Genomic DNA, 25,581 nt, shown 5'->3' with positions numbered 1-25,581 from the left:
CAATGCCCTCAAAGTCCATGCATATTGTCACAAATGACAAGGTTTTCCTCTTTTTTATGGCGGAACAGTATTCCAATGTGTATGTAAACACAGCATCTTCTGTGTCCGCTCGTCCATCTGGGGACACCAGGCTGCTTCCATGTCTTCTCCAGTGAATGATGCTGAAGTGAACATGGGTGTGGGGCAGCCCTGGTGGCGCAGCGGTTTAGCGCCGCCTGCAGCCTGGGGTGTGATCCTGGAGACCCCGGATCGAGTCCCACATCGGGTTCCCTGCATGGAGCCTGCTTCTCCCTCTGCCTGTGTCTCTGCCCCTCTCTCTCTCTCTCTCTCTCTCTCTCTGTCTCTATGAATAAATAAATAAAATCTTTTAAAAAAAATTGTTTAAAAAAAAAAGAGAACATGGGTGTGTAGACATCTTTTCCAGTTAGTATCTTTGTTTCTTTTAGGCGAATACAAAGAAGTGGAGTTGCTGGGTCTTACCATAGTTCTGTTTTTGATTTTTTTAAGGAACCTCCATACCGTGTTCCGCAGTGGCTGCCCCAATTTGCATCCTACCAGCGGCACACCAGGGTTCCCGTTTCTGCACATCCTTGCCAATAGGTGTTCCTTCTTGTTGTTTAGACAGTGGCCATTCTGACAGGTGTGAGGTCCTGATGTGCACCTTCTCATGGACCTCCTGGCCACCTGTGTGTCTCCTTTGGGAAAATGTCTTCTTAGAGCCTCTGCCTAGCGTTTAATTGGATTGTTTGGCGTTTTTGTTATTTTGTGTTGCTACTGAGTCATGTGAGTTCTTTATATATTTTGGATATTAGCCCCCTCCCAGACATATGATTTGTAAATATCTTCTCCCATTCCACAGGCTGCCTTTTCATTTTGTTGATGATGTCCCAGTGCAGAAGCTTTCCAGTTGGATGTGGTCCCATGGGTTTATTTTTGCTTTTGTTGCCTTTGCTTTTCATGTCAAATCAAAGAATCCTCACCAAGATCCTCATCAAGAAGCTTACTGCCTGCATATTCTTCTAGGAGATTTATGGTTTCAGGTCATAGACTCAAGCCTTTAATCCATTTTGAGTTGATTTTTGCGTACAGTGTGAGGAAGCCCAGTTTCTTTTTTTTGCACGAGGCTGTCCTGTTTTCCCAGCACCATTTATTGAATTGACTGTCCTGTTCCCATTGTCTATTCTTGGCTCTTTTATCATAGATTAATTGGCTATGTATAGGTGGGTTTATTCCTGGGCTCTCTACTGCATTCCACTGACCTATGTGTCTGTTTTTATGCCAGTCCCATAGTATTTTGATTACTATAGTTTTGTAATATAGTTTGAAATTGGGAAGTTTGAAGCCACCAACTTTGTTTCCCTTCTCAAAGTTGCTTGGAGTTTTTTGTGATTTTATACAAATTTTAGGATTGTTTGATCTATTTCTGTGGAAAATGCCATTGGAATTTTGATAGGGATTGCATTGAATTGTGGATTGTTTTGGGTAGTATGGCTATTTGAACAGCATTAATTCTTCCAGCCATGAGCATGGACTGTCTTTCCATTTATTTGTCGTCAATTTCTTTTCTTAAAGTTCTACAATGTTTAGCATATAGGTCTTCAACCCTTGGATTAACTTTTTTATTATTTTTGATGCACCTGTCGGTGGGATTGTTTTCCTAATTGTTCTTTCTCATGGTTTGTTATTTGTGTGGAGAAACAGAACTGCCTTCCGCCCTTTGACTTTGTGTCATGTAACTTCACCAAATTCATTTATCGGTTCTAGCTGCGTGTGTGTGTGTCTGTGTCTGTGTAATGTGTGTGGAGAGTCTTTAGGGTTTTCCTACACATAATGTATCATCTGCAAATAGTGACAGTTCTACTACTTCCCTTTTGGTTGAGACACCTTTTATGTTTTTTTCCTACATCATTGCTCTAGCCAGGACTACCAGGACCAGATGGAATAAGGGTGGAGAGAGAGAGGACATCCTTGTCTTGTTCCTGACCGTAGAGGAAAAGCTCTCAGCTTCTCACTGTTGAGTATGATGTGAACTGTGGGCTTGTCCCGTGCAGCTTTTATTGTGTTGAGGTGTGTTCCTTCTGTGCCCACTTTGTTGGGAATGTGTCTCATAAATGGATGTTGAATTTGGCAGATGCTTTTTCTGCATCTATTGAAATCATGTGATTTTTATCTTTCTTTTTGTTAGTGGAGTGTATCACACTAACATTGATTTACGGAAGTCACATTGATTCCCCCTGCCCCCCAAGGACGTAGAGTTTATTGACCACACTGCAAGGGAGCAGCGGGCAGGAGAGCAAAGGAGAGACTGCCAGAATTGATTTCTGGACCCAAACTTGCATCCCTGGAGTAAATCCCACTCAATCAGGGTATATGATCCTCTTACCATATTGTTGAATTCACTTGTGAATACGTCATTGAGGACTTCTGCATCTGTGTTCTGTAGGCCTGTGGTTGTGGTGTCCTTGTCTGATTTTACCATCATGGTAGTGCTAGCCTCATAAGAGGAGTTGAAGTGTTCCTTCATCTTCTATTTTTTTGGTATTAATTGGTGCTAATTCTTCCTTAAATGCTGGTAGTATTCACCAGTGGAGCCATCTGGTTCTGGAGGTTTGTTGAAAGGTTGTTGATTATGGATTCAATCTCCTTGCTAATCCATGTGTTCAAATTTTCTACTTTTTTGTGATTCAGTCTTGTATGTTCCTAGGGATTTATTAGCTTCTTGTTCAATTTGTGGAATGTAATTATTCCTAATACTATCTTAGGATCTTCAGTGTTTCCATGGTATCACTTGTATGTCTCCTCTTTCATTCCTGACTTTATTTGAGTCCTCTCTCTCTTTTTCTTGACAAGTGTAGCTAAAGGTTTGTCAGTTTTGTCTTTTCCAAAAAAACAGCTCTTCATTTCATTGATCTTTCTGTTATCTTTTTGTCCCCCCCCCACTCTCTTTTTTTGAGAGAGTGCATGCAAGTGGGGGGAGCAGAGGGAGAGAGGGATAGAGACAGACAGAGAGAGTCTCAAGCAGACTCCCCACTGAGCATGGAGCCCGACCTGGGGCTGGATCTTACGATCCCGAGATCATGACCTGAGCCGAAAACAAACCAAGAGCCAGATGCTTAGCTAACTGTGCCCCCTGGGCACCCGGGGCTTCATCTGTTCCTCTCTCTAGTTCCTTGAGGTGCAGAGTGAGGTTGTTTATCACAGACCTTTCTCATTTCTCCAGGCAGGTGCTTACCTGCCTGTGGACTCCCCCCTCACAACAGTTATTGCTAGACTCTCTGAGTTTCCATGTGTTGCATTCTATTTTCATTTGCCTCAGTTATTTTTTTCATTTCTCCCTTGGTCCACTGCTTATGCAGTAGCATGTTGTTGAATCTTCACACGTGTGTGAATTTTCCAGTTTTCTTTTTTTTTTTTTTCTTTTTTTTTTTTCCAGTTTTCTTGTAATGGATTTCTAGTTTCATGCCATTGTGGTCAGAAGAGACTTCATGTGATTTCAATCTTAAATTTATTAAGACTTGTTTTGTGACCCAATGTGTGACCTGTGGTCTTAGGTTTAGGTCCTTGGTCCATTTTGAGTAAATTTTTGTGTATGCCGTTGGGTGAGGGTCCAATTTCATTCTTTTACATGTGGGTGTCCCATCTTCCCAGGATCATTTGTTGAAAAACCTATCTTTTCCTCACTGAATGGTCTTAGCACTCTTGTCAAAATCATCTGAGCATATGTGCAAAGGTTTATTTCCTGGCACTCTATTCTGTTCCTGGTCTAAATGTCTGTTTATATCAGTACCTCACTGTTTGGATGACCGCAGCTTTGTATTCAATGTTGAATCACGAGATGTGAGTCCTCCAGCTATGTTGTTCTTTTTTGAGATTATTTTGACTCTTCAGGGGCCCTTGAGATTCCATATGAATTTTAGGATGGGCTTTTCATTCTGCAAAATATGTCATTGGTATTTTGATAGGGATTGCATTGAGTCTGTAGATTGACTTTGAGTAATATTGACATGTTGACAGTATCAAGTCTTCCAACCCATAACGTGGGATATGTTTCCATATATTTATGTCTTAATTTCTGTCCACGATATTTTATAGTTTTCATCAAGTTTTTTTTTAACCTAGTTAGTTATTTCTTTTTTTTCTAGTTATTTCTTAAATATTTTGTTTTTGATGGATGCTATTGTAAATTGATTTGTTCTTGCAATTTACTTTCAGATTGCTCATTATGTATAAAAATGAAACTTACTGCAGCCCCTGGTTGGATCAATTCATTTATTCTAACAGCTCTTTCATGGAGTCTTTAGGGTTTTCTGCATATGAGACCATCTCATATGCAAACAGATCATTTTACTTCTTCCTTTCCACTGTAGATGCCTCTTCCTTCGTTCTCATGCCTGATTGCTTTGGCCAGAGTTTCCAGTACTGGGTGCGCTGGAGGTGGTGAGAGGAGGCACCATCCCCTTGTTCCTACTCACCACTGAGGATTACATTTGCTGTAAGGTTTTCAGAGACGGCGGTGACTGTGTGGAGGCGGTTCCTCCTGTTCCTGGTTTGTTGAGTGCTTTTATGGGAGCGTTGGGTGTAGTCAAGTGCTCTTCCTGCATCAGCTGAGATAGATGATCGTGCGGGCTTCCCCTGGTTGTGACGTGGTGCATCACTCTGGCAGGTGTTCACAGGGAGCCCTCTGTGCACTCCACAGACAAAGCCCCTTGTTGTGGTGCATCGTCCTTCACATGCTGCCGAACCCTGTTCTCCAGTTGCCTGCTGAAGGTGTTGGCATCCGTGTTCACAGGGGATACTGGTCTGTGGTTTTCTCGTAGTATCTTTGGGGTTATGCTGGCCCCATAGGATGAGTTGGGAGGTGCTCCCTCCTCCTCAGTTCTCTTGCAAAGCTTGAAGAGGATTGGTGTTGGTTATTAAATGTGGAGTAGAATTCACCAGTAAAGCCATCAGGGCCAGGGCTTTTCTTGGTTGGGAATTTCCAACACCTGATCCCATCTCCTTCCTCGTTCATAGGCCCCTTCAGATGGTCCACGTCTTAGAATTCTTTAGCTACTTGGGTTCTCAGATATTCCAAATGAATTTTGTCAAATATGTGTTATGCATCAACTGAGATGATCACGTGGTTTGTTCTTCCTTCATTCTGTTGCGATATATTACACTCATCCATTCCCATGTTGAACATCCCTTGCATTTCAGGGATAAATCTCACTTTGTCATGGTGTATGTTCCTTAATATGCTGCTGAACTCTGTGTGCTAGTATTTTCTTGAGGGTTTTTTTTTTTTTTAAAGATTTTATTTGAGAGAAAGCACATGAGCAGGGGGAGGAGCAGAGAGAGGGAGACATGCTGACTCCCTGTCAAGACCTGAGCCAAAGGCAGACGCTTGGCAGACAGAGCCACACAGGTGTCCCCTAGCCACACTTTAAATACTTGGTTGTCAAGGGCCATTTCTATCACTGCAGAAAGTTCAATCAGACGGTGCTATGTGAGATCTGACAGGAGGGGGAATTCAGTACTTCACAAATCAGGACACAGCAGCAGCTCAGCTGAAAGGTCTCACATTTATTACTGAACCAACCTACCAGTATAGAGGCATAGTAACAGAGAGAATCATTCCCTTGATAAGACATGTCTACTGGCCAGGTAGGAAGGATGTTTCCATGGAAATGATTCTGTTTCTTGAGGATTTTTGCATCTGTGTTCACAAGGGATACTGGTCTGTGGCTGTCTTGTATTTCTGTCTGGCTTTGGTATCCAGGTTATGCTGGGTGAAATACAGAACACCGCACAGAAAGAGTTGGGAGGCGCTCCCTCCTCCTCAGTTCTCTTGCATAGCTTGGAGGGGATTGGTGTTGGTCATTAAAGGTGGAGAATTCACCAGTAAAGCCAGCAGGGCCAAGGCTTTTCTTGGTTGGGAATTTCCGATGTCTGATCCCATCTCCTTCCTCATTCATAGGCCTCTTCAGATGGTCCACGTCTTCGTGATTTAGTCTCGGTGGGTTTTCTCTTTCCGGGAATTTGCCCACTTCATCTAGGTCACCCCGTTGTTGGTGTACAGTTGTTCACTGAACGCTCTCCTAGACCTTTTTAGTTCTGGGAGTGGCGTCCCCGACTTTGTGTCTGATTCTAGTGACTTGAGTCTATTTCTTAGTCCATCCAGCTCGAGGACTGCCGATCCATCAATCTTTTTGAAGAACCGACTTCTGGTTTCATTTCTTTTCTCTAGTGGTTCTCTTTTCTTTATTTCATTGATCTCTGCTCCAGTGTTTATGATTTCTTCCCTTCTGCCAGCTTTGGGTTTAGTTTGTTCAGTTTCTCGTCTAGCTCCTTCAGTTGTAGATAGGTTGTTGGTTTGACATCCTTTCCTTCTGGATTTTAACGCCAGCACGTATAGTTACAGATTTCCCTGTTAGCAGCACCGTGGCTACACCCCGTGTTCTGGCGTGGCGTTCTGTTTTCCTTCATCGAATTTCATTTCATTTCTAATTTCCCTGGTGATTTCCTCTTTGGTTTCCACTGGTTGTTTAAAAGTGTGTTAAATTTCCGTGATGTTGTGAATGTTTTTTTTGTGTGTGTGTGTGTTGACTTCTAACTCCATCCTGTTGTGGCCAGAGAGGATATTTTGTATGTAGCCTACCTTTTAAAATCTATGAAGACTTACCTGAGGCCTCACGTGTGGTTGATCCCATACGACAGTACAACGTCCAGTGGGCACCGGGGAGGAACGCGTGTGCCATCCTAATTGGGTGGGCCGTCTGGTTGGACGGGGTTGGTTGCTGGGGCAAGTCCTCCGTGTCCTTACTCCTGTCCGTGTTTCTGTGCATCACTCTGAGTGCAGCATCACTGTCTCCAGCTGTTATCCTAGGCTGGCTAGTCCCTTCAGTTCTGTGGGGTTTTGCTTCTTACGTTTTAATGGTCTGTGCTCAGGTGCGTAAATGCTTGTAATTGTTAGATCTTCCTACTGTATTGAGGATTTTACTCACATGTACTGTCCTTCCTCGTCCCTTGTGACCTTTTCCTGACTTAGTCTGTTTGTGTGATGTTGGTGAAACCAGCTGTCTCCTGGGGACTGTCTGCACGTAACGTGTGTTCCCATCGTTGACTCTCAACCTGCTGTGTCTTTAGATCTCACCTGAGTCTCTCGTAGACAGCCAGTGGTCGCAGCACGTGTTTTTATCCATCCTGCCGTTCTCTGTGTTGACTGGAGAGGCTCTTTCGTTTACCTTTAAAGGGAACGCTGGTGAGGAGGGGCTTCCTCCTGTCCTGTGCGTTTTGTGTTGTGTGTGGCCTACGGCTTTTTTCTCCCTTGTTTCCTGCATTCCTGTCTCCTTCTGTGTTTAGTTTTTTAGTGAAATGTTTAAATTCCCTCCTAATTCCTTTTGTGTATATTCTATAGCTCTTTTCTTTGTGGTTGCCATGGGGATTACATTTAGCATACTAAATTTATAACCTTCTAAATCGATTTTATAGTTTACCTTGAGTAACACACAGAAACCTTCTCCTTCACAGCTGTGTGTACAACACCTTTTTGGTTGTCGATGTCAAAGTATTACATCTTTACACTGTGCCCCAAGACATAAATAATCATTCATTCATTCATTTTTTAAAAAATAATCTCTCTACCCAACCAAAATCAAGGGTCACATGCCTCTCCAACTGAGCCAGCCATGTGCCCCCATAGATAATTATTTTAAATCCATCAGCCTCTTAAATTATGTAGAAAACAAGATTTGGAGTTAAATACTAAAGTTATAGTCATACTAAGTTTTACATTAATAATATTTTTCATCAAATGAATTAGTCTCTTAATTCATGTAGAAAACCGCTGTTTTAATGCCATCTAATGCCTTCTAACTATTATTCTAATAACAATAGCTTTTAGTTGCTGTGTATTTACGTTTCCTGAGATCTTCCTTTCTCTGTATGGCTTTGTGGTGCTACAGCTCTGGTCGCAAACTCCCTGGACTTCTGTTTATCTGGGAACATCTTGCTTTCTCCCTCACCTTTGAAGGACAGTTTTGCCAAAAATAGGATTCCTGGTTGACAGTTGGTTTTTGTTTTTTGTTTTTTGTTTTTTTAAAGATTTATTTATTTATGATAGACATGGAGAGAGAGAGAGAGGCAGAGAGAGAAGCAGGCTCCATGCACCGGGAGCCCGACGTGGGACTCGATCCCGGGTCTCCAGGATCGCGCCCTGGGCCAAAGGCAGGCGCCAAACCGCTGCGCCACCCAGGGATCCCCCATGGTTTTTGTTTTTGTTTTTTTTCTCTGAGCACTTTGCACATATTAGCCACTGTTTTCTGCCTCTGAAGTTTCTGATGAGAAATCTTTTCATCTATTTGAAGGTATCTTGTAAGTGACGCATGGCTTTCCTCCTGCTGCCTTCAGATCCTTGGGTCTGGGTTTTGGATGTTGTACTGTAGTGTGTCTCAGTGTGGCCTCTTGGGAGTTCATGGAGCCTCATGGATGTTTGCACTCATGTCTCCTCACCCCGTGATTTCTTCAGATCTCCCTGCTCCTTTCTCTCCTTCTGTGTCTCCCACGTACAACCCTCAGTCCCTTAGATTCTGTTCACTTTTCTTCCATCTTCTTCTCTGTCTGTTCCTTGGCTTCCATAACTTCCACTGTCCTGTCCTCCTGGCTGCCCAGATCTGCCTTTGCATCCCTAGAAGTTTCCTTCTAGTTTCTTTGTAGATTTTCTGTCTTTATTCCTATTTCCCTTTGTCTGTACATTGTTTTCTTGACTTTCTTCACATATGCCATTTGTTCTTCAAGCACATTTAAAATTTTTTTTTCTGACATCTGTGTAATATATCTGCTACTAAATCCTTGTCAGGGACAGATTCTGTTCATCTGTTCCTTTGAATGGGTCATGCTTTTCTGTTTCTCTGTGTGCATCATGATTATTTTGGTCGGACATTTGAAACTAGTAATGTGGGAACTTGGAAATCAGATTCTCCCCTCTTCTTGGGGCTTGCTGGGCTTAGTCATTGTTTTTGTTTATTATTTTTGTTTTGTTTTGATTGTTGTAGGCTCTCTGCCAAGGATCAGTCTGAGGTGTAAACTTTTTTTAAAAGATTTTATGTAGTTGAGTGCATGAGAGAGCATAAATGGGAGCAGGTGAGGGGCAGAGGCAGAGGGAGAAGCAGACTCCCCACTGAGCAGGGAGCCCAATGTGGGGCTCGATCCCAGGACCCCAGAATCATGACCTGAGCCAAAAGTAAACGCTTAACCGACTGAGCCACCCAGGAGCCCCCTGAGGTGTAAACTTAATGTCTTCTTGGGTGTTTTTTTTCTTTTTTAAAAATGATTTTATTTATTTATTTTAGAGCAAGAGTACATGAGCAGGAGGGGCAGAGGGAGACAGAATTTGAAGCAGACTCTGCACTGAGTGTGGAGCCCAGTATGGGGCTCAATCCTATACCCTGAGCCAAAATCAAGAGTTGGACACTCAACCAACTGAGCTGCCCAGGCATCCCTTCTCAGGTCTTTTCTAAACTTTTCTGGGGTAATTTGTGGTCACTTGTAAATTTTTCCTGTACATGCAGCTGTTTTGAAAGTCCCAGGCTTTACTGTCTGGCTTCCCAGGGTGGGGGCCTTAGGCCTTTAAATCCTTGGAAGGCACTTGAGTTGGAGGGAGTGGCTGCCCACCTCCTGCTTCAGAGGAGCCATCGATGAACAGAGTACAAGGATGCCTGAGTGGCTCAGTGGTTGAGAGTCTGCCTTCAGCTCAGGGTGTGATCCTGGGGATCTAGGATTGATTCCCACATCGGGCTACCCAGGGGGAGCCTATTGCTCCCTCTGCCTGTGTCTCTGCCTCTCTCTCTGTATCTCTCATGAATAAATAAATAAAATATTTTTTTAAAAATGAGCAGAGTACAGACCCCGTATCTGGAGGTCAGGCCCTTGTTGCCCACCCTCGCTCTTGCGCACTATGTGCAGTTGCTCCAAGAACACTGCAGAAGTGCCTGCCCAGGGCCAGAGGTCCAGAAGGCCAGTTGCTCCTGTGCCAGGAGCTGATGTTGACCACAGTTAACTCAGCTTACCATCCAGACCTTCCCCTGATCCCAAATTAACTCATGTTCCTTCTAGATGATCCTATGTCTTCTCTAGAACATTTAGCTCCTCAGGCACAGGCTTTAATGGAGGGATGGGCTCTACACGGTGTGACGGGGCAGGCAGTGAAGATACAGGCAACGTGGAAAGGCACAGGAGGTGGATTGGTGGCCCCCAGCATCAGGGCAGGCAGTGGGTGGGCGCTGGTATTGAGGTGGTGAGTGTGGCATCACTGGCAGTGACCACGGTTAGGGTGTGGTCCTGGGGTATGGTAAGGTCTGGGGTTCCCTGAGCATGAGGCGGTCACCAGAACAGGACATGGAGACAGGTGAGTAAGAAGTTGGGGTGCTGGTGCTGGGGTTATCCAGAATTAATCCTCGGAGCACCCAGAAGAGGGGTGGGTGTAGCAGGCACAATGGCCCCTGTCACTGTGAGCTGTGTGCTTCCTGTGGTCAGAGGAGAAGCAAGGAGGTGAGTGTGTCCGGAGCAGAGAGTAGGGGACAGTCTCACGCCACCATGGCACATGCAGGGCTTGTTGCCCGCTGTAATGGAGGGTCCTGGGCTGACAGGTGAGGTGGTTGCCAGGAGACCATTAGAGGGCTTTGGAGTTGTCCAAACAAGAGGTGACAGTGGTGCGCTCTAGGACGCTGGCAGTTGTGTGGTGGGAAGTGGTCAAATCATGGATATATTTTGAACTTTGGGGAACAGGACATGCTGGCACATGAGGTATGAGTTGCAGGACCGGGAGAGATGAGGACACTGGTTTTGAGCTGAGGCTGTGGGAAGAAGGGTGGAGACCAGGAACTGGCATGAGGGGTGACGATTGAGAAATCGCCATGACTCTGAGTGGGCACTCAAGCTTGGGGCCGGGGAACATTCTAGAGAAAGAGGCTGGAGGTAGACACCAGGAAGCCAATGTACAAACTGGCAATGTACACAGTTTTCTTTTTCTGTTTTTTTCTTCACTGAGGTGAAATTCACATAACATAAAATTGACCACTAAAAGCAAACAGTTCAATGGGATCCCCGGGTGGCTCAGCAGTTAAGTGCCTGCCTTCGGCCCAGGGCGTGATCCTGGAGTCCTGGGATTGAGTCCCGCATCGGGCTTCCTGCGTGGGGGCTGCTTTTCCCTCTGCCTGTGTCTCTGCCTCTGTCTCTGTGTTTCTCAGGAATGAATAAATAAAATCTTCAATAAATAAATAAATAAAAGCGAACAGTTCAGTGGCATTTAGAACATTCCAGTGTTGTGTAACCACCACGTCCACTTGGCTCCCAAGTACGGTTTTCACAACCAGGAGACGAGATGAGATGCAAGGGAGGTGTCCAGAGCCTGGCGGTGGGCAGGCCGGCCGCATGCTGCCCAGCCCAGGACGGTGGAGCACCTCGCCGGCCCGCGGAGTGTGCCCCCGGGGGCTGGTGAGTGGCGGGGATGCTAGGGTGGACACGCGGGGTCAGGAGAAGGACTCTGAAATCGGGCAGCATGGGTGCTGAAGGGGGTGGTCCCAGGGTGGGAAGGGAATGTGCCAGAAGGAGACCCCTGGGCCAGGCAGGAGGGGAGGGTCTGAAGGGACGGCTGGGTCCCCCACTGAAGGGGAGAGAGGGGAAGATTCGCGCCCCACGCCGCCAGGAGCTCACTCACTGCCTGCTCTGTAGCTGGCCACCACTTCGGGGAATCCACTCGGCATGCAGAGGCAAACGTGCCCACCGCCCCGGAGCTGCTCTGGGGGCAGGGAGACAGGACCAGGCAAGCAGACAGAGCAGAGCAAGTTGGGAGGGTTCCGGCAGCAGGGGGCTGTGGGGGTGCTGGCAGCCCCCCGCCCGCACCCATGCCCCCCTCACCCCTGGGCCTCAGTGTGCAAGGGACAGGTTCTCCGGAGCCGGCTGCAGGGCTCTGCCAAGACCCCTGGTTCTGGCTCCCTGCATAGGCGGTGCTCTCCTCCCCTGCTGGACTTTGCTTGGGGGTGATGCCACCTGCCCCGTCCTGCCGCGCCCTGCCCCCTGTCTCACCTGGACAGATGCCTCATTTCTGCTCCAGGAAATGGTGAGGGGCTGAGTCACCTGCAGGCTCCCTGGGAGAAGGCAGGGCAGAGCAGGGGCAAACAGAGGGCAGGGACAACCCTGGGAGGTGGGGTGGGGGTACTGGGAGGAGCCGTGAGAGAGCTGGCAGCCTGGGGCAGAGTCTGTGCACAGAGGGCGCGGCTGGCACCTGGAGGCTGGCACTGGAGGTGTGCCGGTGCTGATGTGGGTTGGGCAGGAGTGGAGCTCCTCACTCAGGCCTGGCTGCTCTCTACAGCCCTCTCTTCTAGGTGCAGGGCCTCCATCTGCTCCCCCAGACCAGCACATGCCCTGGGGTGCAGTGTTGCACAGAGCACCTCGTGGTCTGTGCTGGGGGACACGGGCCCTGGAGGCCCACTCCAGGCTACTGGGCAAGGAGTCTCAGAGTCCCTGGTGCCCGGAGAGAGGACGGCTGGCTGGCTGGCTGGCTGGCTGGCTGCTGCTGCTGTGCTCCTTGCCCCATGTGGAAGGGGTGCAGCCAGAACAGGGCCTGGGGTCAGGGGGTCCTGGTGCTGGGGTTCCCCACTCGCTACCCTCCCACCCGAGGGGCTCTGGGCTCGGGAGCATGAGGCTTTTGTGGACATGTAGACTGCTTACGCTGGGTGCCTCTCTCCTGGCTCTGATGTGGGGGTGTGGGCAGACTCCGCTGTGCTCCAGCAGCCTGAGAAGGAGCCCCGAGTCCCATCTGGCCCCCTAATGCTGGGGTGACGTCTCCCCTGGGGACCTCCTGTCAGCCTTTGTCCAGCTCTTCGTAGCCTCCCACCGCATGTGCACATGTAGGATCAGGGTGGCCCTCCTGTGGAGATCTGCCCAAGAGATCTGCAGAGATCTCTTGGAGGGAGGAGGGAGGGGTGAAGAGCAGGCACATTTCAGCAGGAATTCCTGCAGGAGTGCTGGGGCTCCTGGAGCAACCCATGGAGCAACCCATGAGGGCCAGTGGGGGACCAGCTTGCTGGTACTCCACCCTCGGGCACTTGCAGGGGGGTGGGGGGTGGGGGTGGGGTGCAGGGGCTCCCTCTCCTGGAGGCTGGAAGTCGTCAACTGTTGTTCAGTCAGTCCCCTCAAGAACTCTACTTCCAGAGGCAAGATCCTTCTTTAAAATCTGGGCTCTTGATTGAACAGCCACCCCAGGCTCAAGGGCAGCATTTCAAGCATGGGGGAACCCTCCAGGGTCGCTGAGTCCTGAGACAGCCAGACCGTGTCCCCAGCCAGCTGATCCCAGGGGGAGGCCCCACGCCTCCATCTTTAGGATCACAGGCACTCGACCCATCAGTGGGTGGCACACTTGCTGGAGCTGCCTTGAGCTACCGTGTGCAGGTGCTTCGGGCAGGCAGGCCAGCCTCTGGGTGGCACTCAGTGACAGTCCTGTCTGGCCACAGAAAGGTGACATTGGAGCCAGATCTTTGCTAGGCAGGTGGCACCCAGACAACCCTGTGGAAATCATCAGCCTGAGATTTGGGGGAACCACACTTTGCACCTCAGGTCCAAGCGTCCCACTGGCTTGATCCAGACATAGCCGGCCTCTGTGTGCGCCCCACGCTTCGGCTTCTTGCCTTCCCCCCCTGGTTCCAGCTCAGCCCACCTCCCGCTGGCGCTTCCCCGGCACCACGCACCTGTCCCAGGGCCCTTGCCTTGGCACAGTGCAGGGTTCTTCCCTGTGACGGGGTGAGGGCTCCCCTTCCTCTTCCTTTCCTGGAAGCCTCAGAACCTGAATGTGAACTCAGCCTACTAATGGGCTTGAAAGGGCACTGGGGTGCCTGTCAGCAGGTGGGAACCAATGACCACTGTGAGCAGTGGTCTCACCTGTGACCCGCCTCCACCCCCGGGACCCCTTTTCTCTCTCCCCTGCCTCTGTTGAACCTGTGGAGGAAAGTAGTTCAGTTCCGGGCCAGTCTGCCATTGTGCGACCTAAGGCAAGTGTCTGACCCCTGCTGGGCCTTACGTGTCTTACTCTGTAGAATTGGCCTAATCATAGCATCAGCCTCAGATGGAGCTGTGGGACCAGGTGGGGTAACGTGCTGAGTCCTCAGCCCCAGGGCGTGTGATGAGGCAGGCAGGGTGACCAGGGGGCCTCTGAGGGATGCCCAGGACGCTCCTCCTTCCTTCTCTAAGGCCAGGCCCGTGGACTGGCCTGCGTGGCCCCCAGGAGCCAGCTGGACATAGCTCCTGGAGGAGGGAGCACGCATGTCCTAGAGAAAGCAGGTCCCTGTCCACCCCGCCCAGCAGGACCAGCAGGGTGAAAAGCCCTGGTTTTTCTGATTCTCTGGGCTCTGGGGTAGGGCTGGGGCCATAGAAACAGCCACTGACTTTTTATTCATTTTTATTGAGGTATGATTTACACACAGTAAGATGCACCCCCGTAGGAGTGCCGGGAGCCAGGCCCCCACTGATGTGCTTCGGATTCCCGTCGGCCTCTTCATGTCACTGAGATGTTAGTGTTCTTGTTACTCTCAGAGGTCCTTTGTGCATTTTGGACACACATCCTGTATCAGAGACACGATTTGCAAAATTTCTCCCGCTGTAACTTGCCTCAACCAGCATCCTTCAAAGAGCAGACCTTTTAAAAAATTCTGATGACGCTAACTTAATTTTTTTTTAGTTTTCTGTGACCAAAAAGGCTTTGCCTCATGCACTCTCACAAAGACTTCTCTTGTTTTCTTTTGGAAGTTTTATAGTTTTGGGTTTTACATTTAGCGTGATGATGCATTTTGAATGACTTTGTTGTAGGTGGTAGGAGGCATGGGCCGAGTTTAGTATTTTTGCAGGTGATGTCCGACTGTTCTGGCACCATGTGCTGAAAGATTATTCTTTCTCTGCTAAGACACCTTTCCACCTTCATCAATAACACGTATGGAAATATTTCTGGGCTCTGTTCTGTGCCAGTGATCTTCTCTTTGTTTTTACGCCAATACTGTGCTGTCTCGATAACTGTAATTTTACAATAAATTCTAAAACCCAGAAGTATTAGTGCTCCATTTTTGTCCTTTTCCAAAGTTGTTTTGGCTATTCTAGGTCCCCTGAATTTGCATCTGAATTTTAGAACTCATTTAACTTACATTTAAAAATCCTCCTGGAGTTCTGATTGGGATGACATTGAGTCTATAGATAAATTTGGAGAGAATTTACATCTTCACGATATCGAGTCTTCCAACCTGAAAGTGGTATCTTTCACTTCATAGTCGCATGGTCTGTAATGCATCTGTCTCAGCGGTATTTTGTAGTGTTCAGTGCATTACTTTGCATTATTGTTTGTCATATTTACCACTGCGTATTTCATTTTTTTATGCAATTATAAATGGTGTTTTTAACTTTTCATTGTAGTAAAATCTATATGACATATAATTCACTATTTTACCCTCTTTCAAGTATAGTTCAGTGACATTTAAAACAGTCGCATTGTTGTACAACAATCTCCAGGATGGAAATGACATTTTTAAATGTTCAATTTCCAACTGCTTTTTGCTGATATATACAAATATAATTAATGTTTGTATATTTATCTTATATCCTGCAGCCTTATTAATTCTAGAAGTGTTTTTCTAGAATCCATCAAATTTTCTAGGTTGATAATCATGTTGTGTATGAATAAAAGAGGTTTTATTTTTCCCTTTCCAATCTGGAAGCTTATTTCTTTTATTGCCTTATTGCACAAACTAGAATCTCCAACTCTGTTTTGAATAGAAGTGATTAGAACAGACATTCCTGTCTTGGTCCTGATTCTAGGGAAAAGCATTCAGTCTTTCTCCATTAGGTATGATGTTAGCTATAGATATTTCATGATGCTGTATATCGAGTTAGCAAAGCACCCCTCTATTCCTAGTTTTCTTTTTTATTTTATTTTATTTTATTTTATTTATTCATGAGAGACACAGAGAGAGAGGCAGAGACATAGGCAGATGGAGAAGCAGGCTCCATGTGGGGAGCCCGACGCAGAACTCAATTCCAGGACCCCGGAATCACACCCTGAGCTGAAGGGAGATGCTCAACCATTGAGCCACCCAGACGTCCTAGTTTTTTACCAGGGTGCTAGATTTTATCACATGCTTCTTCTGAATCTAGTGACAGTTATATGTTTTTTCATTTTTAATCTGTAAATATGGTGAATTACATTGATTTTCAAATGTTAAGCCAGCTTTGCATTCCTGGTGTAAATCACTGGTGGTCATGGTTTTGTCTTCTTTGTAATGTTATTGGGTATGCGCATCTTTTTGTGGATGTGTTTTCACTCCACTTTGGTAAATACTGAGGAGTAGAATTGCTGGTATACAGGAAAAAGATGGTTAATTATGTGAGCAACTGTTTTCCAAAGTGAGTTGAACCAACTTATGCTCCTGCCAGTGGTGTATGAAATTACCAGTTGCTCCATATCGTCATCACTTGGTAATGTTGGTCTTTTGCTTTTCAGCCATTCCAGTGGATGAGTAACAGGGTGCCATCACCAAAGCTTTTTTAAAAGGGTACAAACTGGGCAGCCCCTGTGGCTCAGCGGTTTAGTGCCACCTTCGGCCCAGGGCCTGATCCTGGAGACCCGGGATTCGAGTCCCACGTCGGGCTCCCGGTGCATGGAGTCTGCTTCTCCCTCTGCCTGTGTCTCTGCCTCTCTCTCTCTCTCTCTCTCTCTCTCATGAATAAATAAAATCTTTTTTTAAAAAAAGGTACAAACTTTCTATTCCTCAAGTGATAACTGTGTTGCTCTAGTCTCTGACACACCTGATTTAGCTGGCATTTTTTTTTTTTTATAAGTACTCTCTACACCCAATGTGGGGTCAAATTCATGACTCAGATCAAGTCAGTTGCTGTCATGATTGAGCCAGCCTGGTGCCCTGTCCTTACCCTTATGTGAAGGGCTTAGTGTCTCCCTTAGTTCAGACTTCCTAGAGCCCTCCATGGAAGCAGCTGCTTGTGTTCTGTTTGAGGGCATGTGTGTGTGTGTGTGTGTGTGTGTGTGTGTGTGCATACCTCCCACACTCCCACACGCTGGATGGGCAGGCTGGGGCCAAACAGCTTTAAGTTGTACAACAGTAGGTCCTTGTCCCAGCCGCAGGATGGCAGACAAGTTCGTAACCTCTCCTTCAAACTAGGAGCCTTGTTGTCATTTGATCATTAGTGGTGGCAGGATGCTATGCCTTCTGATCACATGCCTTCCTTGCTCTCACATCTGTCTCACTCTTTTCCCTCTAATGCAGGGCCTGGCGAATGTTTTCTTAAAGGACCAGATAGTAAATATTTCAGGCTCTGTTGGCCACACCTCCTCGTCACAACCACTTGACTTTGCCGCTGTATTGCAGAAGCAGCCACAAAGTGTAAATGAGGGGTGTGGCTGTGTGCCAATAAAACTTTATTTACAAAAACAGGCCCAAGGGCTACAGTTTGCCAATCCCCACTGAGGTGTTCTGTAAACAGGTCTTCTAGGCCAGGACAGAGACAGCCTTGTCCCAGAGTCTGTGTATGAGGATGGAGGATGGCTGAGCAGAAGCGTTTGGTGGGCTTTGTTTAGCCAACCTCAGAATTTCCTCACATGTCAGGGAAGGCTGTGAGGAGACAGCCCTGGGCCAGCGGTCCACAGTCAGAGCAGATATTACCAAGTGGTAAAAAGTGAGGTCTCTTCTGCACCCTAGTGACTGTCCCAGTTGGGCTTATTTTGCAAGTGATGGTTACTGTCCCATCTTACACAGGAGGTGGCGAGCCTGGAAGGGGTGCTGCTTGCCCCAGACCATGTGCCTGCCAGGCACTCTACACAGTGGTGGACTAAGCAGCTTTGGTGGAGGTCTCTGGGGAAGACAGAAGCCGGGGGTGGATTGACTGTCCCCTTTCTGCACCTCGGTTTGGTGCTCTCCACCTGTTGCCCGGGGATAGCCTTTCATTGTAGACTGTGTGTCGCCCTCTCCTGCCCCACCAGCCCTCCCTGCATGGTGTAGCCCTCAGCAAATGTTCATTAGTAGAGTCGGGGAGAAGGCCTTGGTACCCTCTTGGGAAGTAGGGGTTCTGCAGACAGAGGGCTGTTGGGTCATTAATTCATCACAGAACCTGGCCTCTGGTTTTGGCTGGGTTCTGTCCTTGGGAAGCCCACGATGAATGAGACAGACCGAGTCAGGAAGCCCAGCAGCTGCAACAAACAGCTCCGCATCTCAGAGGCCGGGCTTGTTACTGGCTCACAACACAGTGCTGTACACAGGTACCTGTCCCAGCTCTCTGGGACCTCTCTGCTCCAGACAGTGACTCAGGGGCCTCCACCCCTCCACCCTTACCAGAGTCGCCCCATCCCCACCCCCTTGGTCAAGGATGCAGACAAGAAGCACCATGGGCGGGTGGTGGCCGTCAGCCAGGCCTGGCGGGACGTGGGTCCCTCTGATCACGTTCCATAGCCCAGAATCACGGCCATACCGAGCTTCCAGGTGGCTGAGAAGTGTTGCGCCATGTGACCCCGGGGAGGAGGAGAGGCAGGTCATGGTCTCCGCCACAGACCTGTGCTCAGAGGGGCTGAGGAAATTAGCATCCGAACGGGGACAACGGGGACGTGAGTGCGTGAGGGTGCCTGGGAAGGCGTGTGGCCTGGGCTGTGTCAGCAGAGCCACACAGCCGCTGTGTGATGACTGCCATTACCTGAGCACCCTGTGTGCCAGGCTGTCCCCCCTGCTGTTAGTGGCCTCAGGGTCCTTGATGGTATTCTGTTCACTTTACAGAGGAGAAACAGAGAGAGCAGTGAAGTGATTTTCTTTGGGGCGTACAGCTAGGAAGGGTGGGGAGGGAGTGGGACCCAGCCCCCCAGGCTCGGGTGCGGGTCTGTTCAGCTCTAGAGCACGTCTGATGGGGCTACGGGGTCCTCCCTGGTGAGCAGGAGTGTGGCCACTCAGGTGGACAGGGGCCCGGGTGCTTCTCTGGTGAGTGTGAATGGGTGAGTGAGCCACAGCTCCCCAGTCTGGCTTTGGGAGAAAGCCTGCTGCCCTGCCCTGATGCGATTTCCTACAGAAATCTGCAGCTTGGGCCGCAGTCCATGTCTGCCCACTCCTGCCAGCTCCTCGCTGCTGGGGAGGGGGGCCCTCCTCGCAGGCGGCAGCACCAGAGGACGGTGGCAGGGGTGCAGCCCCGGCCCAGCTGGCGGCTGTGTCTGTGGCCCGTGTGGGTCTTCCCTGCTCACATTCTCTTGGACCAGAGGAGTCGCTCACTTCCTGGTGGGGCAGCATTTTCACAGAGGGAGCAGCTCCTGGGTCCCTAGGACGGTGGGTGTGCCTGGGCATCCAGGAGGGACACCGAGGGTGGGCTGGGGCCGCAGGAGAGCGGGGGTGTGGGGCGGAGGCCTGGCAGGGGGGTGGTACCAGGGGCCTCGGTGTGCCCCCAGGGCAGCAGCCAGGCAGTTTCTAGAGAGGGGCACCAAAATGCAGGGAGAGTGTATTCTGAGAGTAGAGGACACAGGTTGGTTCATGCAAAGCCACGGGCTCTGCTGTTCCCTGCGTCCCCATGATCACGTGTGGGGTCTTCAGTCTGTGTGCTGCCAAGAGCGCTTGGGCTGCAAGGGGTCTGTGGCTCTCTGATCCCCCCTCCGGCCCCCGGGGAGGCACGGAGCTGGTTCCCCAGCTGCCCACTCTGTGGGGTTCCCTGCAGGCCCATCCTGCCTGCTCTGTAGACCCCAGTATGTTGGAGGCCTGGCTTCTGGCTGCAGTCAAGCCCTGCTGCCAAGGCACCTCCCTGGGCCAGTGGAAGGGAGTTCGGGGACGTGGCTGTGGGGGCCGTGCAGACATCTGGGGCCCTGATGTGGGTACAGACCCGGCTGCTAAGAGGGGGCCCAGAGCACGTCAAGCCCTGACCCATTTATATTCTAGGTCTGAGACAGACAGTGCTCGGTAAACAGGCAAAGAAACTGAATGCAAGGACGGCAGAGGGGGTTAGGAACCGAGATGGACACTGAGGGGGCCCCCAGCTGGCAGCCGGGGAGCCTGTGAGGGTGACCTCTGCACCCAGATGAGTGGAGGAAGGGGACGCCAAATGTGGGGGGCTGGAGCAGCCCAGGAGGAGCTAGGAGAGGTGGTGAGAAGTCCCTGGAGGGTTCCAGAGCAAAAGCTGCTAGGATGCTCTGGCTTCTGGGGCCATGGGGGGAACACGGGGAGCCAGGGTGGACACAGGGGATGTCCAGGAGGATGGGTGGGTGGGCCGGTGGTCTGTCTGCCCCTCTGCTCATAGCTCCTCAGAGTGGGGGTAAGGACCCCCCAGAACCACATTCCGAGGCCTCAGGCTCTCTGGGCCACATCCCTCGCTGACCCTGTGTGGAGCAGTGATGTCTGCTAACCCCAGTACAGGGAGGGGGCAGAGGGCTGGGGCCCCTGGTGCTCTCAGGTTCCCCACCAGGAGCCTGTGTCTGTGCCTGGGGTCACTGCCCCGTCGCCTAGCACCCCAGGCTCACCAGGAGGCCCATCCTGCACCAGGCACCCCCATCCCATAAACACCCATCAAGGGGAGGTTGGAAGTGAGGGCTCAGAGGATCCCCAGCCCCCACGGACAGTCTGCCTGTGGGGCTGGGCACGGGTCCCTCAGGATGATGTAGCTGTTTTTCTCCCGAAACTTCTCTATTCTGGGTGCCACTTAGAAGTGACCTGCCTCCCTCATCTCCACTTCCTCTCTAGACCCTAGAGCAGGTCACACGCCCCACGGGCGCCTCGGGGACAGGGACAGGGACAGGGATGCTATGAGTGGGGCCTGTCATCACCAGAACCCCTGTGCTCAATTGCTCAGCCCACCACTCCCTGTGTCCCTCTCGGGTCCCGCAACAAGCCGGCCCTTGTCTCCCCATGCAGGCAGGGAAGGAAGCTGGGGACCAAGGCAGGGCGGGTGCCCTCGGGCCACTGCGAGTCTGGGGCAGGGGCCAGCCACCCCCAGGGCCAGGGCTGCTGGGTCCTTGGTCCAGGAACCAGAGGGGCCTGGTGCAACGGCCCCCACACCCACACCTGCCCATTCACACTCATGTGTGCACACCCACACCTGCTCACACACATGTGCACACCCACACCTGCCAACTCACATCTGCACACGCCCTGCAAACACTTCTAGCACAGAGCTTGGGCCTGTGATGAGGCCTTTGGTATCTGAGGAGAGGCTCTGGCCTCCCGGCATCTGACTTAAACCAGCCTGATGCAGGAGAAGCTTTACTTACAAGCGGAAGGTGCTTCAGAGACCATCGTCCCTTCTGAGCACTCGCTCTGAGCCTCCCTCCTTCGGCCTCTGGCTCTCACTCAGTTACTAGGATGGGGGGTGCAGAACGCAGACAATCCCGGAGCCACTTCCAGGGCCCAGTATATCGTGTCACGTTCCACTGTGCTCGGTTGCCGTGCATCAATATGAAAAATTGCAAATGGACCAGCTTTTGCAAATGGATTGCAAATGAAAAGTGGGCCGACTTATACCTGGACCTGCTTGCCCAGTTAGGTCAAGCAGCCATCAGCACCCTGCGCGTTGCTGCGTCCACTCATGCACACACGTGTTCCCGTTGCACTTTGAGGGTAAGTGAGACATCAAGGTGTGTCCGAGTGCGTGGGCACGTGGCCAAGCCAACGTCCCTGTCATGATCGAGTGCCATCGTCCAGCACATCTCCCATGGCCATGCGTTGTCCACTTGGGTGTCCGCGGAGCAGCTAGGACATCGGGGATGGGGCTGCTCACCTGTGGCAGGTGGGAGGGACCTCACGTGGGACAGAACCCGTGAGCCTCAGGGATCTCCTTGCCAGCCTCCCTTTGCAGGGATGGGCAGACAGAGGCGAGAGTCCCGGCCCTGCTCCATTCCCTGGGTCGGAGCCTCCCTGAGCAGACATCTGGCCTTTGCCTTCCAGATCCTGATTGGGCTTCCTACACCCTGGGGGTGTTCATCTGTCTCAGCTGCTCCGGAATCCACCGGAATATCCCCCAGGTCAGCAAGGTGAAGTCTGTCCGCCTGGATGCCTGGGAGGAGGCCCAAGTGGAGGTATGGGCCTGCGAGGGGGTGGGGTGGGGGTGGCCGTGGGTGGGAGGATCCCCTGTAGTCCTGCTGCCACCTGGGTGTCCTGGGCCTGGCCCCCCGGTCAGACACCCTGAAGGTCCCTTTACCCTTGCTCCAGACTCCTGACTGGGACTAACACTGCAAGGTGGGGGGGGGGGGGGAGTTGGGAGGGATAGGGTAGGGGAGCGGGAGGGGGCAGGGGGTGAGGGCAGGGGGAAGACAGGGTTTGTAGGAGGGGTGGGGAGAGGCAGGAGGGATGGGATGGGGAGGGGGGATGGGTGAGGGTGAGAGGGCAGAGGGTGGGGCCGGGGGCCAGGCGGGGTCAAAAGGACCTTTGTGTCCTGTGCCCTTGGCCTCCAGTTTGCCTGTTGGAAGCGCACATCTCAGCAGTCTTTGGTGTGTTTAGGGGCCAATGACACCAAAGTCACTTTTAGGACATTTCCACCTGGGAGAGAACCCGTGCGCTTAGCCGTCTGGTGCACAGGCCGGAGGATGCTCCTGTGCTGTGTCCCCACCGCTGTGCCCGTGGTGGGCACTTCCATGAAAGGGCCAGCAGGTGGCCCTGCGTCTGCTTCTCTCACCGAGTGCCCCCCCCCACCCCGTCCAGGGTCACCCAGGTTCTGGTGGGTCAGGGCTCCGCTCCTTTTTACAAGAAGGTAACATCCACCATATGGCTGGGCCTTGTTCTGTCTGCCCGCCTATCTGTGCACAAACACCTGGATGCTTCCCCGAGGCTGTGTTTTGGTCAAGAGCCACGTGCACGCAGGGAGCCGGTGACCGTGTGGGGCCCCCATGGCGTCCCCCCCACAATGCACAGTGATCCCTCTCCTGGAGAGTCCTTATTCAGTGGACCAGGTGACTGGAGGGATAGTGGCCGCCAGGCAGGTGCACCTGTGCCCCGGCAGGGCCAGTGGCAGCTCTTGGAAGCCTCATCCCTGCGGGTCCGAGGCCACACGTCTGTAATTTCTCACAGATTTGGCTCCATTTCCCTCCCCGGCGGCTTCTGGGCCCCGCAGCCTGCATCTGAAGGCCTCTGCTGCACCCTGCACTCTGCCCCAGGTCCTTCCCGGCCGCATCCCCATGGGGTCTTCGTGCAGCATTTCTGGGTCTAGAGTGACCCCGGGCATCTCAGGCCGTGGTCTGGAGTCTCTTGTGCTTTCTCATCCGCCTTGCCAGGCGCAGCCTTGGCCCCTGCGGGCGCACATCGGCGCTTCCGCTTTCTCGTGTTCTTCTATATTTGGGGATCTAACCCTCCGAGGTGGTAGTAGGAGACGTTTTTTTCTGGGTTGTCTTTTGACTTTGCTCGAGGTGGTTTTTGCAGTGGAAACTTATTTACTTTGATGTAGTCAAATTTGTCAGTCTTCCGTGGTTTCAGGGGTTCTAGGGTGTGTAGATGGTCCCGCTTGGCCCCAGGCCTGGTCTGACTCATCACGGCATCACCCAGGTAGAGTTCACACCCCAGGCAGTTCCCGGGCGAGGCTGTGGCCCGTCGGTTTCACCACGTCGCCTGGCCGCGCAGCCATCCCCCCTGCCTGATCCTGGAAGATTTCCCCCAAATGACCACCTCCCCAGCCCCCGCTGGAAGCAGGGAGTCTGCTTTCTGTTCCAGTGGATGCGCTCCTCCGGACGGGTCAGGTCACTGCTCCCATGTCCCCCCGTGCTCCCTGTGACTTCCTCCCCCCCAGGGAGCACCACGTGTCCGGGCTTCACCCACGGGGTGGCAGGTGTCCACACCACACACCCCTCTATCGCAGAGTAATTCCCGCTGTGTGGACGGACCTCATTCGCCTTACGCACCCGCCCGTCCAGCCCCGGGCCTGGGGTCATCTCACTGCAGCCCCCGTGAATGCTGCCGCTGGAACAGTCTGGGCGAGCTCTCGGGGCGGGGGCCGGAGTGGCCTCTCCTGGACCGGGTGGCACGGCCGTGTCGGAAGGGACCTGTTGGTCCCCGGGGCACGTGCCCACTGGCCGTGCATGACTGTTCCGGTCCCCCCAACGTGCTGCCCTGCTGGCCTCCGAGCCGGGCCACCCCCGGGGCTGCAGGTGGTCTCTCGCTGTGGGGTTGACTTGCGTCTCCCGAATAATGAGCGACGTGAGCATCTTCTCATATGTCTGTTGGCCGCTTGTGTGTGTCCTTTGGACAAATGTCCATTCGGATCCTTCACTGATTTTAAACACGGGTTGTGCTTTTATTCTTGAGCCGGGAGCTCCGACGTGGAGTCCTTCATATATTCTGGACACGAGCACCGCGTCAGATACGGTATTTGCAAATAGCGTTTCTCCTCCTGTGAGGTATCTTTTAACTTTCCTTTTTAGATAAAATGTTCGAAATGCTCCACGTGCAGTTGATATTCTTCAGGAGCTCTAGGTTTAATTCCTGAGGTGAAAGCCACGACTCCGCCGTTTTGAAGTGAGCAGTCCCGTGGCACTGATCGCATTCCTGGGTTTGTGCAGCCACCACTGGTGTCTGGTTCCAGGGTGCTCCCATCACCTCCGAGGAGACGTCCTCCTGTCCCTGCTGGGCTGCGTCCCACCTTGGGCGTCACCCCTTCTGGCCGCGTCGTGTGAAGACAGCCACACACTGTGGCCTTCAGCGTCCGGATTCTTTCATTCGGCGTAACGTTCGCGCGCCCTCGACGGCATCCTTTGAAGCACATACGTTGTTCGTTTTGATGAAGTTCCATTTTTTTCTTTTGTTTGTGCTTTGGGGATCACATCCAAGAAACCATGTCTTCATCCAAAGTCACAAAGATTTCCTCCCATATTTTCCTAAAATTATTTTTTGAATTATACCATGGCTTTTATCTACTACTTTTACTGTTTAGTTTTGGAAATCACATCTTTAATTCAATTGGAGCTTTTTTGACTGAAAGTTTGTGTCCAAATGCACTTTGTCTGATGGTTTCACAGTTTCCTGCCCCCACTGCTGACACGAATGGGCATCCCTCCCCCCATCCATCCTATTAAATCTAATATCGAATATTAGAACTTCCTGGATCTATTTCTGGATCTTGTTTGGTTGGATTGATTAGGCTTTCTGGTCAGTACCAGGTTTTAATATCTGGTAGGAAGAGTCTTTGCAGAATTTTCTAGAACGTTTTTGCTTGTTAATTTTTAAAATGAACTTTATAACCATTGCTAGCTTTAAAAAATCCTATCCCTGTTTTGTTTTGCCTTGTTTGACAACTGCAAAGATGACACAGAGGGACACCAGGAGAACATGCGTCTCTGGGCAGGGTTTCTTGTGCATCCCTCAGAACGCGTCCGTTTTGTCTTTGTGGAGGCTGAACATTTCTCATGAGGCTGGTCCTTTGTATTTTGCCTAGTTCTTGACTGATGTTTTAGATAGAAGAGCAGCTGATTTTGGAATTCTAATTTGGTACCAGCCTTACTGTTGGTGTTTTTTTCCGGTTGACCCACTTGGGTCGGCCTTGGTCACGACCTGATAGTCCTCAAAGCTCAGTGTCTTTAGAAGAAAGGCTTTCCGCCAGGGCGTCGGGAAGGAG

At 50.9% G+C, this 25,581-nt stretch overlaps 1 protein-coding gene and 1 long non-coding RNA gene across 4 annotated transcripts in view; one reads left to right on the top strand and one right to left on the bottom strand.

The window, feature by feature from the left end:
• The window catches only part of ADAP1 (ArfGAP with dual PH domains 1), a 54,219-nt gene that overhangs the window by 5,657 nt on the left and 22,981 nt on the right, over positions 1–25,581 (top strand). For 2 of the 3 annotated variants that reach the window (XM_072836665.1, XM_072836666.1), the window contains exon 2: positions 21,930–22,060. In XM_072836665.1, coding sequence (XP_072692766.1) covers positions 21,930–22,060 — 131 coding nt within the window. Of the gene's footprint in view, positions 1–11,453; positions 11,473–21,929; positions 22,061–25,581 lie in introns of those variants that run through there. The other variant, XM_072836667.1, reaches the window with a different exon arrangement.
• LOC140638786 (uncharacterized) lies at positions 10,997–12,128 on the bottom strand. The gene is made up of 3 exons (XR_012035754.1): positions 12,064–12,128; positions 11,696–11,776; positions 10,997–11,212 (listed from the first exon to the last, which is right to left on the bottom strand). It is a non-coding gene; the product is annotated as an uncharacterized lncRNA (long non-coding RNA).

The sequence above is a fragment of the Canis lupus genome, chromosome 8 (genome assembly GCF_048164855.1).
Source record: "Canis lupus baileyi chromosome 8, mCanLup2.hap1, whole genome shotgun sequence".
Taxonomy (NCBI): Eukaryota; Metazoa; Chordata; class Mammalia; order Carnivora; family Canidae; genus Canis; species Canis lupus.
Note: the sequence above shows the minus strand (reverse complement) of the source record. Positions and strands in the feature narration are given on the sequence as shown.